We start from the raw sequence: 21,601 nt of genomic DNA, 5'->3' as shown, positions 1-21,601 counted from the left end.
ATTCTACAGGTAGCAAGCTTGCAGTTTCTCTGCACACGTGTGCAAACGGTACAGTCCTGTGCTAGATGAGAATTTAATATAATGTATTATTTAGCCTGCTATAACACAAAATATTATTAAACATTTAAAACTACATGTCATTATTTCCATCAAAATTCACTTGCACTATCTGTGGTATTAAAAGGGAGAGGAAAGACCGTTTGCAGGAGGAGGAGTTCAGTCCCAAGGTGGAGCTGTCTCTTGTGTTAAATGACACTGGCAGATTAGAGCGCTCTGATGGGGAAGGGCTTAAAGGCTGAGTCAAAAGCCAAGAAGTCTCTTTATTTACGCCTACCTCCCAGCCCTTGGCAATCTGACTAATAACAAACTGAGCTAACAAGAAAGACTAGAAAGGGAGGAAAGAGAACATTGCTGCAGCTTGGATCTACGGCCTCAGAAAGCAAGAGTGATCAATCCCAGCTCTGTTAAACATCTTGCTTATTTACTGCATTCAGCAGCTTGCAAATGGTTAACTATATGCAAGAAAAGTCAGCATAGCTGTGAAGTATGCCGTGAATTTTAATTGGGGAATAAAAGGACAACTGCTTCAGGATGATCTAGGATGCACTCTGCTTGAAATATTTTCAATGAAATGCTCAGCATTTTGTCTTTGACCAGAGGTTTTCACTTTATGAAGAGATGGGACTTGCCAAAAAGTGATATTTGAGAAGAAAGTACGTGGTAGTTGGTGTTTGCTTTTTTAATAAAGAAACTGCATTTACTTTGAACATCTCTTCCAGCTGTGCGTTACAGATAACGTCAGGAAGTCTCTGCTTTACAGGTAAGATGAATGTTTCCCGGCTTTTCTGATACCTATTTTTGCATTCTCCTGAAGTGATTGGATTTATGTTTGCCTCTTTAAAAAAAAAATAACTTTGCATTAGAGGATATCCAGTTTCATTCTGGCTCACTGGCACAACTAATGCTGGAGCAGATGCCTGTTTTCTCCGAGCAGCAGACATTTAGTCCCACAGCTGGCTGCAGAGAAGAACGAGTAAAATAATATGCCACTATGTCTCTACAGCACGCAGTTTGTTATTGGAAACGAAATAACTGTGCTTTCTGAAGGGAAGATTACTTCCAAACACCATCGCTGAATTTGAAATATAAGCAGAATATGAAAAGATTCTTTGTATTTTGTATACCGTTTTTATTTTTTTCTGGACTGGAAAATACGTAAATGGAGATTTTTTTGACCTCTTTAACACTGTATCAGATGTTGTCAAAGTAGAACCACCCTTCAGATTTGTGTGTATTTCTGACAAGATTAGAAACTGTTCCCTGGGACATTTTGAAAAACATAAAATGCATATAAGAGTAAAAAAAAAAAAAAAGTAAGGAGAGATTCTCATCTAAAATTTATTTACTATTTTCTCAAGATATTGTGCCTGGTGAAATGAATAGTCTTCTTCCTCAGTAATCTAGGGAGAAGTAGCTTTAGTATTTGTGGAAGCTGGTCCACCAGTTGAAGACTTGAACTACAGGCTGCTTGATTCTGAGCACAGCACGCAGAGTCGTTTGAAATCAAACTATTTCCCTATGGAAACACTCAGTCTGCTAACTTTTCCTTTCTATAGAAAGGCGCTCTGTTGTTTTGTGTCTTTGGTGGTCTTTTGCCTTTCAGAAACTTTCAGGCTTTTAATACATGCTTTCAATAAAACAATGTGTTTTCATGGAAAGAAAGTTTCTTTTCAGGATTATTGATTGGGTTCTGGGATGCGTCATCTGATTGTGAATTTTAATTAGATTCAGAGTTACTGTTCATAGTCCATCCAGAAAAATGAAAGCAATGACCATTTCCAAAAGTTGAATAGTTAAAAAATATGGGGTTTTTTTAACCCTTCAATTTGGTTTAGATACATTTAAGGCACAATATTTAAAGGGAAGGAATAAAATTAGATACCAGTAGAGTTCAAAGTATTTACCAGACCACTGCTATCATTTTAGAGTTAGAATCTTTTTGAAAATTGCTGTTTCAGATGCATGTATTAGGTTTTTAATGTATGATGTTGTTATCTTGAGCTATCATTTTTTTCTTTACCAAATTAGACATATCCTCAAATATTTTCATATAGTGAAGTTTGTTTCAGAGTTCATTGTTTGCAGCATTAAGCCTTATGACAAAGGAGATCAATTGCTTAATTATGTGGTGACATTCAGTGCCCTAGAGCCTGGTTCAAGACCTCATTAGGCAGTCATTTACTAGAAGTTTATAGGAAGCATTGTTTACTTTTTTATAGTAGCTGGAAATATGTGTTGAAGATCAATTTTTCTTCTCTAGTTTTTATGATATTAACCTTATCGACAGTAGAATTAAAAAGTAGCAGTAAATATTCTACCTCTAGAAAGTCAATATAAAGTGTAACTCAAGTGAAATTCAAATGGACACCTTTAAGCACACATATCTGATCCTACTAGGTTTATAGAAACTTCCCTAGACAGTGTAATTAAAACGAAATTCTTTTATGGTGTTCTACTTTATTATACGGTTAGAGACATATTTTTCTCAAGATTTTTAAATAGATAATGAAATTAATAAGTATTTTGATCAAAGTCAAAGCAGGTTAAACACAGACACAGTTATTAGATGCTATATGGTGATATCCAGTTCAAAAATAAAACTAAATAAAGGAAGTGCATAATGTATGCATGCATTCATTCTTTCCAACTATTATTTTTGAATTCTCTATAGTCTCTGACCTTCTGGCTAATACCTACATATTTGTCCTTTACTATAATCCCTTATTCAGGCTCAGATTCATCTAGTTTGAGTTAAAAAAAAAAAGGTTAGAGTCTTCTCAAATATACACCTTTGCATTATATCAAAGTCCAAAGGTCCATTTAGCCAGCACCCCTTAAAATGCAGATTACTTGGTAGATGGGAACACAAATTGATAGAATATTTTGAATTCTCCTTGACCTAAATTTTAAATTTTGATCACAATGCAAGCTAAAAGTAAAACAAACCTGCTGATCATAATATTTGAAAAAATAAAAGAAAAGATAGATGAAGCAATGTATTTATATATTCAGTGTAATCCATATTTTGCTTTTTAAAGGAAAACCTATCATTTTGAAAATGTCAACGTCCTCTCCTCCCTGGTCCTGCCCACTAAAGCCCACTGCTTCGTGTTCTATTTTACAGAGTCAGATCCATCACAGGACACCATGAAGCTTTGGATTCATCTCTTGTATTCATCTCTCTTGGCCTGTGTGTCTTCACAGTCCGAATCTCCTATGTCCTCTGCCTCAGCCAGAGGCTCCTGTGATTCTCTTTGTAATTGTGAGGAAAAAGACGGCACGATGCTCATAAATTGTGAAGAGAAAGGGATCAAGAAGTTATCCCAAATAAGCGTGCCACCATCACGACCTTTCCACCTCAGTTTATTAAATAATGGCCTGACAGTGCTTCACACAAATGACTTTTCTGGGTTTACCAATGCTCTCTCAATACACCTCGGATTTAACAATATCGCAGATATTGAGACTGGTGCATTTAATGGCCTTGGCCTCCTTAAGCAACTGCATATCAATCACAATTCTTTAGAAATTCTTAAAGAGGATACCTTCCATGGACTGGAAAACCTGGAATTCCTACAAGCAGATAACAATTTTATTACAGTTATTGAACCAAGTGCCTTTAGCAAGCTCCACAGACTTAAAGTGTTAATTCTAAATGACAATGCGATTGAGAGTCTTCCTCCAAACATATTTCGATTCGTTCCTTTAACCCATCTAGATCTTCGGGGAAATCAGTTGCAAACATTGCCTTATGTTGGGTTTTTAGAACACATTGGCCGAATATTGGATCTCCAGCTGGAGGACAATAAATGGGCCTGCAACTGTGACTTACTACAGCTAAAACTTTGGTTGGAAAACATGCCCCCACAGTCTGTAATTGGTGATATTGTGTGCAACAGCCCTCCGTTCTTCAAAGGAAGCATCTTAAGCCGACTGAAAAAGGAATCGATTTGCCCCACCCCGCCAGTCTACGAAGAGCACGAGGATCATTCGGGGTCGTTACATCTGGCAGTGACATCTTCAGTCAGCGATAGCCGCATGTCAACCAAGATCACGTCTCTTTTAAAACCACCCACCAAAGCACCTGGTTTAATACCTTATATTACAAAGCCATCCACGCAACTTCCGGGACCCTACTGCCCAATTCCATGCAACTGCAAAGTACTGTCCCCTTCGGGACTTCTTATACACTGTCAAGAACGCAACATCGAAAGCTTGTCAGATCTAAAACCTCCTCCCCAAAATCCTAGAAAGCTTATTCTCGCGGGGAATATTATTCACACGTTAATGAAGTCTGATCTAGTGGAATACTTCACTTTGGAAATGCTTCACTTGGGGAACAATCGCATTGAGGTTCTTGAAGAAGGATCATTTATGAATTTAACAAGGTTACAGAAACTCTATCTGAATGGTAACCATCTGACCAAATTAAGTGGAGGGATGTTCCTCGGTCTCCACAGTCTTGAATACTTGTATCTTGAATACAATGGCGTCAAGGAAATATTACCTGGAACCTTTAATCCAATGCCTAAACTTAAAGTCCTCTATTTAAATAACAACCTCCTTCAAGTTTTACCACCGCATATTTTTTCAGGGGTTCCGCTAACAAGGATAAACCTTAAAACAAACCAGTTTACCCATCTACCTGTAAGTAATATCTTGGATGACCTTGATTTACTGACCCAGATTGACCTCGAAGACAACCCCTGGGACTGTTCCTGTGACCTGGTTGGACTGCAGCAATGGATACAAAAATTAAGTAAGAACACAGTGACAGATGAAATACTCTGCACCTCTCCGGAGCACCTAGACAGAAAGGAACTAAAAGCACTCAACAGTGAACTTCTATGCCCAGGTTTGGTCAATAACCCATCCCTGCCAACTCAGACGAGTTACATAATCGTCAACACTCCTACAACCAAAACTACAGCTGATACTATTTTTAAATCACTTACCGATGCTGTACCGCTATCTGTTTTAATACTAGGACTGCTGATTGTATTCATAACTATCGTGTTCTGTGCTGCAGGGATAGTGGTTCTTGTTCTCCACCGTAGGAGGAGATCCAAAAAGAAACAAGCAGACGAGCAGATGCGAGACAACAGTCCTGTGCATCTCCAGTACAGCATGTATGGCCATAAAACAACTCACCACACCACCGAGAGACCCACGGCATCACTCTACGAGCAGCACATGGTGAGCCCCATGGTTCACGTCTACAGAAGTCCATCTTTTGGCCTGAAGCATCTGGAAGAAGAAGAAGAAAGGAATGAGAAAGAGGGAAGTGATGCAAAACATCTCCAAAGAAGTCTTTTAGAACGAGAAAATCACTCCCCACTCACAGGGTCAAATATGAAGTACAAAACCACAGACCAATCCACTGAGTTTTTGTCTTTCCAGGACGCTAGTTCATTATATAGAAACATTTTAGAGAAAGAAAGAGAACTTCAGCAACTGGGAATCACAGAATACCTAAGGAAAAACATTGCTCAACTTCAGCCTGATGTGGAGGTACATTATCCAGGAGCCCATGAAGAGTTAAAACTCATGGAGACATTAATGTACTCAAGGCCAAGGAAGGTATTAGTGGAACAGACTAAAAATGAGTATTTTGAGCTGAAAGCTAACTTACATGCTGAACCTGACTACTTAGAGGTCCTGGAGCAGCAAACGTAGAGAGTTTGAGGGCTTTTGCAGAAATGCTGTGATTCTGTCTTAAGTCCAAACATTGTAAATAAGTGCCTTACATGAGTGTGTCATCAATCAGATCCTAAGCACAGCAGTAATCCTATAGGGGAAAAAAGAAGAGAAAGAAACTCAGGGATCATTGGGAGAAGCCATTGCGTTGTCTTCAGGCAATTATGTCTATCCCCAATAAAATAAATCCTTGTGTGTGAATCATTCAAGGATTATAGTAATAGTTTCCCATACACATAGAGTGTTTCATGGAAGTCCTCCTGCACATCTCAAAGGGTTCCACATTTAAGCAACCCTTATTTTCTTGAATTATATTACCCATGGATTAACTAGAATTGGATTTCGTCTTTTAAAAAGTATACCTGCATATGTAGTTATAACATGTAAGAAATATATTGTTTATAAAACCAGTGTATGTACTACAAAAATGTACATTGTTAGATACACAAAATTTTCTTGAAATAAAGGCAAAAGGAACTGAAACTTTAAAATTACGAATAGTGACAGTAAAGAAAAAAATGGAAGGTCAAATTATATAGGCTATGAGTGGCCCCAAACTTTGAACCTTTGAGGATTAAAACAATGCCACAGCTATGCTTTCTGAATTTAAAAATAAGAATGATTAACAGTTCAGGTGGAATGGATAAGCAAACTTCGTGGTTTTTCTGCACATTTTGTGTAGACAATCTTATTGTTAATGCTGCTGTGAACTAAGGTATGTCATTTGTGCTCAAAGCTTAATTCTTATTCTTGGGATATTTTTTTAAATGCTACTGATATTCAACTGTAAATATAATTAGTGCTTCCATTAAGTTTGGTTTCTTTCATAGCATTAATCCTTTGTAAATTTGAATACCATGATAGACATATGTTACTTGTGGCAAGTAAGAATTCACTGGTGTAAAACAAATAGGACAAACTCTTCTTTTATTTTTATTGATGTATACTGATAGTTGCCATACATTAGTAGCAAAAGGCACGTCTAAGGGTAAGTAGTTTAAGTTGCCTCAGGAGTGGGACAATGTAGCTTTATTTTACAAGAAAGTATAGCTAGATTTTTATGAACTATTTATTCTGTACAGTTTTGTATATTTTTGGTTCACAAAGGTAATTATTCTTGGGTGCCTTTTAACAAAATGAAATATACTGCTCACTACAATAAAACTAAAATGAAAACTCTCTTCTTAAAAGTTCTTTCTTCAATGAGTCTGACCTGAAATTCAGTCAGGTCAGGATGAACACAAACAGATGCAGCAGGCACACAGGCAAGCGTGCGTCAAATGAGATTTCTGTTTGTCGTCACCCACACGGAAGCATCTTGTTCACCACATGCAAGAAGGCCACTCAGTGTCACAGTGTGATTGACATGGAACCAGACTTAAAGTCTGACCAGTAGATTTCCCTTTCTGGCAAATCATTGCCCCACTTAATACAAATAGAAATGATTTAATTTTATTCTTCCTGATTATAGAATTAATCATAGAGCATATTTTTGCAATCTGTTTCCTGAACGCCACTCAGATCCACTCACAGTGCTAGGAAGGAACATAGTTCCTATTATGGAGGATGTATTTAATTTACCTAACACTATTTTAAATGATTCCTGAGTGCTCTATTAAATGTTTTGGTTCTCCAACCCTCAACTATCTGCACTACTAACAAAATATATGTTATTTCTTTGATCTTGAATGAAAAGCCTGCTTGCTAATAAAAACTGTAGAGGCCTGTGTGGCATGGCATGAAGAATAATTGAGTCCATTATGACTTCATACCACTAGGTTTTTAAAAAATTATTGCATATATTAATAAAAAACAATAAAAATTATGCATTAAAAGGTTCATTGAAAACTTAAATCTCTTCATTAACTTACGAGAGGGGATGGGAATTCTTTTTTTAATTAACGGTCACTAAAGGGAAATCTATGTGAATATGGAATGCTTTATATGTGTACACACTAAAAAAAATTCAGTGCAATAATGAGTATTAAACCCTCCAAAGCATGAATTTAAAAGTTATAGTCTGAAGAAAAGAACAAAGCAAGAGCAGAATCCAGGTTACTGCACTTCTGCTCAGGAGATCATCTGCCAATATTTCCGATTCTGATTATCAGAGAGACTTGAGAAATTCTGCTGCCCGGAGGGCCTTTGGAATGGATCCATGGATGCAGACAGAGACATGTCCTCAGGAACATTCTTCTCTTTTGAGTGAGGGAAACATTTTTAGAATCTTTATTCATTATTAATTGCCTAAAATAGTAATATTCATTCTTCACCTTAAAATCAGGATGAAACAAAGTTGTTTATAAAGTCATGTAACTATATCCCCCAAATTAAACAGAATTCCAAGACTAAAATCCCATGGAAGACTGGATGTAAAACTCACAATGGTGTAGAAATAATTATGGTTCCCAAAGAGTAAGAGATTTTAAAGGCTCAAATGCTTTATTCATGATGGAAACTTTCGTTTGCGATTTGTTTCCTTGCTACAAGTAGTTGAGTGTTGGGAACTCTAGTCATGGTCTTTAACTCTTAACGGGTCTTGTGACCTGTGATAATCATTCAGAACTTTGGTTATTTTACCTGTGTTTCCTGTTTCTTGTCCCTCTCACTCCAAGAGAATTTTTATTCTATTCCCTGTTTGATTATTTACTTATAAGGCCAAGGTGGTCTCTTTGTATAACTAACTGTTAGATTCAGAGTCACAAATCTGAATTCACATGTACCTGGGCATGCTAAAACAAAACAAAACAAAACAAAACAAAAACACACACACACACACACAAAAAAAACCCTAGACTTTTCCTTATCCTAGTTTTTTAAAAAATTTAAACAGAAGTTGCACTTTAATTACTGCACATCAGTGCAACTTCTGACTCATGTCTGAATCTCTAATGTTTGTAGTACATGATAGTAGTATCAAGCCTATTGGCTGAAACCTTCTGAATTCTGTCCATCTGTTAGACACAAATTGTATTAATCTGTATTTCAGAAATCATTTTCACTAAATTATCATGAAAATAGTTACTGAAAATGTATGAGTGCTCTTCAGATGTCTTTCATTGACTTATATTCCATCTAAAAAAAAACATTAGATGCTTGTTCTCTCTTTTGAATCTATCAGAAACCATGCAGGAGAGAAAAACTTTCCTTGCTTCTCTAGTAGTAAGTGAATGGAAGTGCCATCTAAGTGGTCTTCAAGCTGGTTTCATGCTTTGATCCAATTAATTTAAAAGGTTTAAACTTTAATCCAAGATTGAAAAAAAGTGGTATTAAAATCAGTAAAATGTAAATTTTTAATACACCAGTTTATATCTTTACATATATACATGATTATATGTAGTTATATGTAACTACATAAATATGTATTTTGAGAACTAAGAAAGATGATATAGGTGATGGATGGAGACAAATAGAGGGCCTTAATATATACACACTTTATTTGTACTATTTATTAGTCTATGATAACTAATATAAGTATAATCAAAGGTACTTTTAAAAGAAGAACACTACTAAATTGCAGAATTGTTGGACAATAAACTCCTTTCTTTAAACACAAATAAATAAATACCTAAGGAAGGATCACGATGTTTCCCATATATAAGACTCTCTACCTGGTTACCTTTGGAGGACACTGTTCTCTACGTGAAAAGAGTTAATCCATGTGCAGAAAATGCGGACTATTTAGGAAGAGAAGTTTGGATCTCCTGGTAATTGGGAAATGGCTTTACAATGACTTTAAGGATTCTTCTCTATTTCTTTTCCCTGAACACTTTCATGGTTCAAGCATGAATGGCTGCAGTTTTCTTCTTGAGAAGATGGCATATCATCAAGGGACAAGCTTTTATAATAGGAAAGGAGACAATGACAAGGAGGAGTGGTCCTATATCTGGGCAGCCATATCAAGAATGATCTCTTTGATGACAAATGGACAAGTGATTACAAATACAATATTTATTGTGTCTTTTCAATTCCATACATCCTGAAACATAGATATTCGCCCAAATATTCCCTGAGATTTATAACCAAAATAATGTCTCAAATAAAATACAGGATATAATAGTTGTTTATCACTGAATGATAATAAGATGAATATAAAGAATAAAATTATATTCTTTAACAAACTTCTGACTTATATGGAAATAAAGCCCATTATCTGCTTTATAGAACACAACTAGTTCTTTAAAGTTGAATTTATGTTTACTATACGCACATCTATTCTTATGCATATGTAACATAGAGGAGACCCCCAGAGGTACAATCCTTTCCTAGCTGTTTTGAGAGAAAAAACAAATAGACAAATAGTCTACTGTTAAAAATGTCTCTTAGCAGATTAGTGCATAAAGAATGGAAACAATTCAAATGAACAAATTACACAAACACACACATACACACAACCATTCATGTATTTCTAGTTTAAATGATTTAAAATTGCGTACCTTTTAAATCGAGCAATTTTTTTCCCATAAATTAGAAGCATGGGAATCAGAAGATCCAGCCTTCCACAAGTAATTATTGCCTCTTACATCTCTAAGATTCCACCAGTGAGAAAATGGATTATCTGTAAATGAGTAAATTTTTTTTTGAGCTACTCATCTTATATACAATCTCTGAGTGATTAGTTATGTCATTGTATTTGGTGTTATAAAGTTCCTGAACAGATGCTACACACAAAATGAATCATTTTGTTGCCAAGACAAACATGCTCAATTTTAAATTTGTATTGTTATCAGTGATGAGATTACCGTTAGTGAATGGATACTAAGTGTATTTCCATCCCCTTGCTTGGTGTTGTGAGCAATCCAAAGATATATGTCTCTGTTACTATGTTTTCATGATTCATACTGTTATAAGTTAATATATTGATACATGGCAAAGTAAGAAAATTAAGAGGCGTCATGATTCTGGAAGAATAAGATCAATTTTAATGCTACATATGGTATCATCAATTAAGGCTTTCACGAACATGTTTTGGGGCCTATTCCTAGCATTCTGAAGTACTTCAGCTTAGAATATATATATATTTGAAGACATTGTATTATGATGCAGGAAACAAGATTTCAGCACATCTTAAACTTCCAGAGTTGATCTCTTCTAATTTTCTCGTTTTACAAATAAAGGACTTAAGAAATTTGCCTTACATTATACATCTAGTAAGAGTAAGAAGGACAGAATTGGAACCCTGTCTTGTTGTTCTTGGTTTATTTTGTTTTGTTTTACTCTCAGGACAGTGGTCTTCTTCTTTCACTAGACCATCATGACAATGAATATTTACAACACATACGGAATCACAGAAAACGTATGTCTTGCTTCTGTGTATTCCTTGCTTCTGTGTTAGGTAAGAACTTAACATGAAAGAAAAAAATAAACGTTTGAGTAGCTCTAGACATGGATTATATAATTCTAAAATATTCAAGATGATATAAAACACACTTTAGATACAGCAAGAAAAATGCTGAATGATTTAGTGGATTGGACACCATATACATGTAGCAGACAGAAACTCATTATGTAGGGTTTTTTAAAATTTAGATTTACAATTTTCAATATTCATTACATTTTTTAAAGTGTTTATTAAGAATTTTATTTCTATCCTATTTCTTAGTCCCAAACATGATAAGGAAAATGCAGTACATATAGTTTTCATGATATTGCATTGATTTGAAACTTCATGTATAAGCAGTATGTAATTTGAGTGCTGTTAGATTATCACACATATAGAGATTATGGTATCCAATATTTTCACTATTCCTCTGCCTGAAGTGACTACATTCGCATGGCAGTGCTTGAAGTTAAAATTAAGATCATTATGTCAATGAATTTATCATTTGAATCCTAGACAGTTTATAACACGAATGATTATACTTTTCTTCTTAAATAAATTTTATTCTTAGAGAAGATTTAGGTTCACAGCAAAGTTGACCAGAAAATGCAGAGTTCCCACACATCTGCTGGTCTGCAAGAGCCCAGCTACCCCCACTGTAAACATTTTCTACCAGAGAGGTGCACTTATTATAACTGATGAATCTGCATTAATGCATTATTTTCACCCAAACTCTGCAGTTCACATTAGGATTCACTGTAGATGCTGCAAGTTCTATGGGTTTGACAAATGTATAACAATATTCATTCACTACTATAGTATCCTACAGCATATGTCCACTGTCCTACAAATCCTCTGTGCTTCGTCCATTCATCTCTCCCTGGCTGATCTTTTTACTGCTTCAAGTTTTACCTCTTCCAGAATGTCATGTAGTTGAAATCATACAGTATGCAGCCTTTTCAGATTGACTGCTTTCACTTAGTATTATGCATTCCAGATTCCTCCAGATGTTTTCAAGACTTGATACCTTGTTTCTTTTTAGTGCTGAATATTATTCAACTGTCTGGATGTAGCACAATGTATTCATCCATTCACCTACAGAAGAACATGGTTGCTTCTAGGTTTTGAAAATTATGAATAAAGGTACTATAAACATCCGTGTGCAGATTTTCATGTGAATGTGAGTTTTCAATTCATTTGAGTAATACCAAGGAGCATAAATCCCAGATCATATAAGAATATGGGAACTTTAAAACAAAACACGAAACTGTCTTCCAAAATGCCTGTACCAATTTGCAGTCAGTCCCTCCAACCATGAATGGGAGTCTCTGTTGCTCCACATCCTCATCAGCATTTGGTGTTGTCAGTGTTTCAAGATTTTAGGAAGTCCAATAGCTGTGTAGCAGTATCTCGTTGTTGTTTTAATGTGCATTTTCATGATGATGTGATTTGGAGCATCTTTTCATGTGCTGTTTCACTATCTGTGTATCTTCCTTGGTGGGGTGTCTGTTAAACTTCTCAGCCCGTTTTTCAAATCAGGTTGTTTGTTTTATTATTGTTGAGTTGTAAGAGCTCTTTGTGTACTTTGGATAACAGATCTTTCTTAGACATGTCTTTTGCAAATATTTTCCCTTGTCTTTGGCCCGTCTTCTCACTCTCTTGATAGTGTACTTCACAGAACAGTTTTCATTTTGATGAAATCCAGCCTATCAGTTATTTCTTTTACAGATCATGCCTTTTGTGGTATCTGTAAAGTCACTATCATATTCAAGTCCCCTAGATTTTCTCCCATATTATCTTCTAAGAGTTTTTTGGTTTTGTGCATTCTATTTAGGCCTATGGCCCATTTTGAGTAAATTTCTGTGAAGGGTGTAAGGTTTGAATTCAGATTCACTTTTTTTCTAGCATGTGGATGTCCATTTGTTGCAACAAAAATATGTTGGGTTTTTTTAAATCATGTACAATTTAACAATGGATCGTTTTATTATTTACAGTGTAATTTATTTTAGTCTTTATATTTAATACCTGAGAGCCATTAATGCTACATATTATTGCACATCTGAGAGGGCATAACATGTAAGAGAGAAAAATGTCAAGCTGTAAAGATTAGTATCATTGGGTCTGAATTTCCTGAAGACATAGAGTGTTGAATGTAAATGTGAAACACTGAGCTTAGCAGGACTCTTCTTAGCAGTGTTCTTTATAAGGGCTGTATTATACCCAGAAGTTTACAGAAATGATAAAGATAGCTACAATTTAGTATCTGCCTACCAGATACCCGGTTGCAGGTGCTTCATATGTACTCAGTTTAATCCTCATATCTAATCTGTGACTTACAGTATTATCCCCATTTTACCCATGAAGGCAACCAGACTCCAGATGTTAAATTTCTCAGAATCACACACATAGTAGTGGTTAAGTTCAGATTTCCCTTGCTTGGAAAATTCCTGCTTCCACCACCTTATCATGGTTCATCTCCTAATAATTTTAGAAAAACACTTGAAAATGAATACCATTTCATTTGATTGGGGCAAATACTACATTTACTACATTGTTCACATTTGCAAACATTATCCTTTTTAATCTTCCTGATCGTATTATTTTAGTTTTGAATATGCTTGTTTAGCTTCTAATCTTGCCTTAAACCTATCATCAATATAAACAGTAACGTTCGGTATTTGAGAATTCTGAAGTCTCCATATGGCTGTTTACATTCCATTCAATTTCAAAACAAATTTCTTGGAAATACATGTATTTCAGAGAGTAGTGGAGTATTACAATCATGACTTTACATCATCCAAATACAAACTTTTAACATAATATTAATGATGATATAATATGGGAACACTGGAAAACTTTTGCCTAGTTATTAATTTGACAATGTAAGTCATTAAGAATTAACAATATAAAACTTGCTTCATAATGCAAAGTTTGGTTTTCATTTGTAATATATATTTTCTAATTCCTTTTGGATTTTATTATTTGATCCACATAATAATGCTATAAGCTATGAAATGTTACTATTCTTATTTGCAGACTAGGAAATGGAGACACAAATTTGGTCATCTAGAAAGTGGTACAACCTGGATTTCCCCTAAGGTTTTTGGAACCCCAGAACCTGTGCTCTTAAAGCAAAACAGTTCACTAACTCTTAATAGTAATAAAAATTGATGAAAGTAAAAATAATACACCTTTTAGGAAAGAAATATAATTCAGATCGGTTGGGTAACCTTCCCCAACAAGTCATATAGAACAACTGATACACAAAAAATTTAAATGTATTTTTGTTAAGTCATTTGACTTCCACATCCTTAACATAAAAAGAAAAGCAAAAGTTTTGTGATTTATAAATATATAAAATATACCTGCAAATATGTAAATATTTATATATCCTACTTGTTAAATAATTTACATATGATTTGAATAAAATTATTTCTACCATTTTGAAGAAATATTTTTATAGATCTTGTAGTTAATTGAATAGGGTCCTCCAAAATTCATATTCATCCAAGACATATTGTGTCTTTATTGTGGAATGGAATTTTGCAGGGATAATTGGTTGAGTTCATACTGAATTAGGCTAAGTCCTAAATCCAGGAACTAGTTTTCTTATAATAAGATCATGTACTGACACACAGAGAGACACAAGGGCAACAATATGTGACTATAGGGGCAGAAATTGGGGTGATGCAACCGTCTACTCCCCAAGAAACCAGAGATTGCTGGTCACCACCAGAAGCCTGAAGAGGCAGGGAAGGATTCGTTTCAATAACATGAGTAAAGCATTGTTTTTGTGAATCATTAAAACTGTGATAATATAACTGCTTTCAAATTTCAGTTTTTAATACTCTGTTTTGAGACATTAGTTTTGAGAGTCTTGCCTGTAATATCATCTTCCTATGGTTCATTGATTTTTAGATACATAGGAAACATATAAACAGAAAACACAAATCATCCCAGTGTAGAAAATGATAAAAATTCCTTCCAATTTCATTGAAATAGAATAATGAAGAATAATTTAAGGAACTAGAGCTAGCTTTTCAAATGACTTCTTAAAAGCCGTACAATCTGAATTTATTATCTGATATTAAGTTAGTGTGTACACTTTTTCAATAGCACACATTTCATTTAAATACAGTTCTGTACTACATGCATCAGCTGGGTTCAGTATTAAACATATATTTCTTTACGAAGTATATAGTCATCTACATATTCAGATGGAAACCAAATGAAAATACATAAAATTTGGAAGGAAAATGAAAATAAAATGTATAATTATTATTCCTTTTCTATTCAGAAGGAAAAAAAACAACATAATTTTTTCAATTTATCGTGATTTTAAATTAGTGTGTATGTTTTCCAAATGACGTGTGTTTTTAAGTGCAATTTTGTACCTTTTTGTTTTGGCTGGATTCCTGAAAATGTGTTCCTTTGTGATGCATCTCTTTTGTATATATTCAGATGGACATAAGGCCAAATATTCACAGTTTAGAAGGAATATTAGAAATAAATGAGAGTAACATGAGAAAAAAATGTCACTCCTCAGGAATATTACGTTTAGTGAGTTAGGAAGGTGTTTGCTCCTCAATAGAAATGTATCTACACTAATGATGCTTAAGAGCTCTGTGCTATCACTGCATGTACTGCCGAAAAGCCTGGATAGAAATGATTTCTAAATCCAGAAAATTATTTTCTTCCCAATTCTCATATTGAGTTACATAATCGTGGAAAAATAATCCATCAAAATAAGGAATGTAATGATTCATAGTAATAGTATTCGGTAAAAGGTTAATCTCAGTACTTCTAGGGATGACATATTAAAAAACGAAGCATCTAGCAATAATGCACATGCATATATGTGTTAATGTATAAAAACATGTACAATAATCTCAAAATAAATTTTCAAATTTCTATTTATCCATTCAGGGGTCCAGAAACACATTTACCATTGATGACTATAAGATTCAAGATGAGGTAATGTCCAACTCCATATCTCATAACATATCCGGATGTGATTAGACTTCAGTTTTACTACAGGGTCGTAGTTCACCAAACAATTTCCTGTTGCCTTTGTTAAAGTTAATACTGCCTTTTCTGTACTAGCCTTCTCTGCAAATTTCCAGATTAAAGGGACATACTATATTTGAGTTTCTGTAGCTGATTTGTTTTTCCCTCAGGAATACATTTTTTTAAACCCTGGAGGAATAGAATTCTAAAGGCAAATAATTACAAATGACCTTGACCTTTCACTTGAAAATTAACTTCTCTGATGATCAGTCTTTTTGCTTTGGACTTTAGTAAAATAATAATGCAGTGACACATAATTGTGTAATTAGTATTACATTCAAAGGAAACATGAATTGATCTAAGACTAGAGTTTCATCCCAGAGTATTCAGTCCTTTCAAAAGCACTTTTTTCTGATCCTTTTTCTAGTGCATGAGTCACACATCCTTACAGCAATAAAACATCAAATAGAATAAAAATAAAAGCATTTAATTATTGGAGCTCTCAAAAATTATGGAAGATTCAACCTTTTGTGACAATTACAGGAAGAGAGGTTAATAACCGGTATGTGAGGATATGTGAGGATTATAATGTGCAGATCTCATTTGGAAAATAATTATTGTTTAGAAAGATTAAATGACTAGTGTGGTGTTTTGACTAGGAAGAAAGTTATGAATGTAATTCACAGAGGTTTCAAGTTCTTAAGAATTCTTAATTTCTCAGCCAGTATGACTATACTAACTACAAAAGGGAAATTTTAAAAATCTAAAAGAAAAAGCAAAAGCAAAATATATTGTTTAAATTCCACAGAAAGTCTCAGAAAAAACTAAGATGAGAGTCAGCATTACCTACAATCAATCCTATGGAATTTTAGAGATTTTTTTTCATTATCTTTTCAAAAAATTATTATTTGGTACCAGATTTTAATTCACTGGATGTTTATATGGTGTAATATAAGGAGTCTCACAAATCGATCATCAGTGATCTGCAGAATAAAGGAATTTCCAATTTGTCATTATTTTGACAAGAAATAACATTGTTGGATTAAGTGAATCTATATCCTCAAACTTATTTTAGTTCATAGCATCGATTTTATAAACAAAGACAAAATCTTGGCTGCTAATAAAACTGTCATTGACTTTTTTATGTTTGATCTCCTCTTATTCAGAGTGGAATGTGCTATAAAGATAAAAGGAAATTGGCAAGAAAGAAAGTATAAACATACAGATAATTAGCCTGTGAAAACTTTCAAATGAATCTTCCTTTTTCTAAATAGTCTTGTCAAGGTATCTGGTTAGATTAAGAAAACAGTATCTAGAAATACTGAGTGGCAAAATGAAAAGTGTATGTACTGTCCAAGGAGAATTAGTATTTGTAAGACATAAGAAATGCATTGTACCTCTATAAAAGCTGAAGTAATAATTTGTACTGTTTTAATAACTTTGAAAATATTACACAATTTTATAAAATAACAAAAGACATTAAAGATTAAAAATTATAATACCTCTTAATTGGAGAGGAGCTTACAAAGAAATTGCCACTTTGAGAATAACCACTTCTGTGGTAACTCTTGAGTAGTACACACGTCTAGTGCAAGCTAGTCTATCTCATTTACATTTCATTGAAGCAGCACTGTCTTCACTATTAGGCTGCTACTGTGCTTGTCTAGACAGGTTTTTCCATTTCTGTTTTGCTATTACAGACGGTGTTTGGCCCATAGTGACTGAGGTAATGAGCACTAAAGAATGGAAGCTTGATGGAGTCAAATGGTTAGCACCACCCGTGGTAATAATATGAGTAGATGATTGTGCATTTTACTCGCTTCTGAGATATTCCTCATACATATATTGAAGCTTTTCTCTGCAGGGTACTTAGAACTCTGCATCCAGCGTGGGCAAAAATGGAGACTGGGCAAAGCTACTTGGAAGCCTTGTTCATGGCAGGGTCACCATCTCAGCAAGAATTGGGCTTCCTGACCTGTACTTCAACATCAGCTTCCATTCAAGTAATTCCTTTTAACCTAGGATGACCTGAATTCTACTGAGACCTAGGACCCTTCCAACATGTCCTTAGATCATGACTAAACTGAGACAATAAATGCAGTGCTACAGTTTGCCTTGAAAGGAATTTGTCTTTATACATCAGTAAGTCCAGTTGATCACAGAACATATGTAGTCAAGGAATTTATGGAAATTAGAAGAATGCTTATGAAACAGAATTTATTTTTCTATTGGCATTTCTTGACATTTACGTATTTCCAAGAGTGTGAAAGTTTGATTAAAAATGTAATTGAAGTATTTTAGTTCAATATGTCCAGCTTACTTTATTGAGTGTAAATAATATGGTGAGGCATTTTAGAGTATAAAATGTGTAAAAACAATAACAAGGTTTATTCTCCCAGGAGCATTTCATTTTCTAAGAGAGACTTAGCACACCAACCAAAATATATAAATAGCTATGATTAATTTTGCATGTGCCTTTTACTCTATGCCATTGTCTGGCAAGCTTTAGTTTTAATAACGATGGCAGGGAGTGAATGGGTATTTTCACCTGATCATCATGGAACAGTTAATTCATAGGCTACAATTTCAGAAGCACTAGAATAAGGTAGTGGAACCAGGGAACTTTTCTGGAAATAGGAGAAAAATGAACATCCTGGATTTAGATAAATGATTCTGAATAAAAGAGTAAGATAATTACTAGGAATATAAGAGATACTCTAAAGAAGAGAAATTATTTAGAAAATTGAACAGTTTATAGACTACCCAAAATTTGGATGGTGACTGGTCTCATGAAGAAAGATAAGATAACTCAGAGAAAGAATCATAGGTTAATGCATAATATTTATTATACTTCTCTTTAAATTTCGGATAAAGCAGATGAGTGGTGGATTATCAAAATCTCCAATCACCTTTTGACCATTTATAGAACATTGAAAATTAGACTATATATGTCTAAGCAGCTAATCCAAGCGACAGCCTATGGAATGGGAGAAAATATTTGTAAACCATACATCTGATAAGGGGTTAAATTAAAAATACACATAAGGAACACCTACAAGCCAACAGTAAAATAGCTAATACCTTGATTAAGAAATGGGCTAAATATTTGAATAAACATTTCTCCAAAGAAGACATACAAATGGCCAAAATATACATACATATATATAAATGTGCTAAACATTACTAATCATCAGGGAAACGCAATCACAAACCACGAGGAGGTACCACCTCAAACCTGTTAGGTTGGCTATCGTCAAAAAAACAAAAACAAAAGAGTATAAGTGTTGATGAAGATGCTGAGAAATTGAAAAACTTGTCCAATAGGCAAGAATGCAAAATGGCGCAGATATTTATAGAAAACAAAGCTGTACTTTACTGAGAAAATTTAGTAACTTGGTGATGGTGATTTAAGACAATAGCAGAAGACATAGTTACCTATAATTTTACTCTTTTTTCCTAAAATTAATATATTTTGTGAGGATGGTGACTTACTGTCTTGTAAATTAAAACAGAATTGTCTATTTGGTCAATTGATTTGGGTGTTGCAATAGATAGTTAAAGAAATTGATAAAACAAATTTATTCTATTATATTCTGGTCACATGTCATAGCATCTATCTTCCCATGTTTACAACACTAAGGGTTTTAATTTATTAGCCTATTATCTTCAGATTATTATAGATTGTTAAAAATCACAGCAAGAAAGTAAATATGTATTCACTCTATTCTTCTTCAAGACAGTAACCACATCTAGGATGGTGTTTTATGTATAAACTACTTTTGGAGAGATTGGAAAGTCATCTAAGGATACACAGCAAGGAAGAAAAACTTGTGAGAGAGTGCTTTAATTGAAGCTCATTTTAATTGAATGCTTGATTCCAATTTGACAATTGACTTAGATGTCAATGGGCAAACGCAGTTTAAATAGTTCTATGCTTTATTTTTGCATTTTGTAACTGCTGTTGACACACCTGCCCTCCAGGGAAAGGTATAAAACATAAGAGAAATGGACTATTCACTGATGTATTAAGATTGGTATTAGTGAGAGACCATAAGACTATTGATAAAATATTTGGAGACAAAAGCTGAACAATAACAATGAGTTGGAAGAGACTGAGGCAAATAAAGGGAGGGTATTTTTCCAAGTCATCTACAAGTAGTAGGTAGAAAATCTGATAAATAATTTTCAGCCACAAATAGGTAAGCCTACCTGTAAAGTAAAATTGATTTACTGTATCCTACATAAAAATATTAATGCTATGTTGATTTGGCTTATTATTAAATCATGAAACATTTTGAAATATAAATTTCTTTGTTTCTTATATTATCATATAGTTATCTTGTACTTGAAGGGAATTAAAGTTCTAAAAACTATAATATGAGGTTTTCATTTATCTCTATTAAACTTGATGTATTTTGTCTTAGAGTATAAAGTCCTAATTTTAAGCTGTTCTTGGATAAATTTGCCTTTTGAATACTTTAGAATATTATAATTTTCTAGTTGGGTCCAGATATTTTGCATTTTTCTATGTGATAAATTATAATAGGCATTTGAAACATATCTTTATTCAACAATTTTTCAAGGAATACAATAGGGTTTATTTTTGTTTGCTTTGACTTTTTTCAAATGTCTTAGAAATCATTTGATTCTTTACTTAGAGAAGCATCATAAATAATGCGATACATTCTCAGAAAGAAAATACAAAAACTTGATAAAGTCACCTGGATTAAAGCACATATTTGAAAGACTGTGCTTTTCAAATGTGCCAGTCAGTGAATGTAGACACATGCTAAAAAGGATTGTACTGTGTAAATATTGTGATCATTATTTTTTCCTCATTGAGCATAATGCCTCTTTTTCTGCAATTGGTTACATTTTCCTACTAAAGTGGTTTCAATTTTCTTCTTTTATTTAAACATCCAATAAGAAAAGTGCCATATCTGCTGAACATTCTTGATGTTATGAATTGCAATGTTACTTGTATTCATCTTACGATCATTAACACTCTTGACAGGTGATAATGGCTCTGAAGAGAAGCAGACATATCTTTTGGATTTTAAATTAAATTTTTACAGCAGCAGCTCCTTGTCTGTAAATTGTGTTCTTCTGGTAGGAGGTCTATTTTCAAGATTTATTTGACTTAATCCTAACTTAATTTACATTTTATTTTCTTGGCTTTTTATAGTTTCTAGTTTTCTTGCTAACTGACAATACATGTCTAGCCCTACCAGTACCATTAAGAGGAACTATTTATGAGTGATCACTTTTGTTTTAAATAGGTCAAATATACCTACAATGCTGGCAGCAGTTAACAAAGCTATGAAATAAAACATGGGACATTTCTAAATTATTTTCAATCAAATTGGAGGTTTAGATTCAGTATAATTTTTAATTTCTCAATTAAAAGACTCTAAAATCAATGCCTTTTCTATGCCTTTAAAATATTTGCCAGAAGGTTTTTTTTAGTGTTATTATAAGTATTAAAATAAAACATCTCAATAATTAAATGTATTTGCC

The 21,601-nt window shown here is 33.8% G+C and overlaps 1 protein-coding gene across 2 annotated transcripts; it reads left to right on the top strand.

Moving 5' to 3' along the window:
• Window positions 1-277: 277 nt before the first annotated feature.
• Window positions 278-6,936, top strand: SLITRK6 (SLIT and NTRK like family member 6). Of its 2 annotated transcripts, none has more exons than XM_074378404.1 (2): window positions 278-820; window positions 3,099-6,936. In XM_074378404.1, the coding sequence occupies exon 2, from the start codon at window positions 3,208-3,210 to the stop codon at window positions 5,734-5,736; it is 2,529 nt and encodes an 842-aa protein (XP_074234505.1). In that variant the 5' UTR covers window positions 278-820; window positions 3,099-3,207; the 3' UTR covers window positions 5,737-6,936. The 2 variants fall into 2 exon arrangements, with proteins under 2 accessions (XP_074234505.1, XP_010955193.1); XM_010956891.3 differs by having other exon boundaries at window positions 279-820; window positions 3,185-6,936.
• The last annotated feature ends 14,665 nt before the right edge of the window (window positions 6,937-21,601 follow it).

The sequence above is a fragment of the Camelus bactrianus genome, chromosome 14 (genome assembly GCF_048773025.1).
Source record: "Camelus bactrianus isolate YW-2024 breed Bactrian camel chromosome 14, ASM4877302v1, whole genome shotgun sequence".
NCBI lineage: Eukaryota > Metazoa > Chordata > Mammalia > Artiodactyla > Camelidae > Camelus > Camelus bactrianus.
The sequence above is the reverse complement of the archived record's forward strand: the minus strand, read 5'-3'. Positions and strand labels throughout refer to the sequence as shown.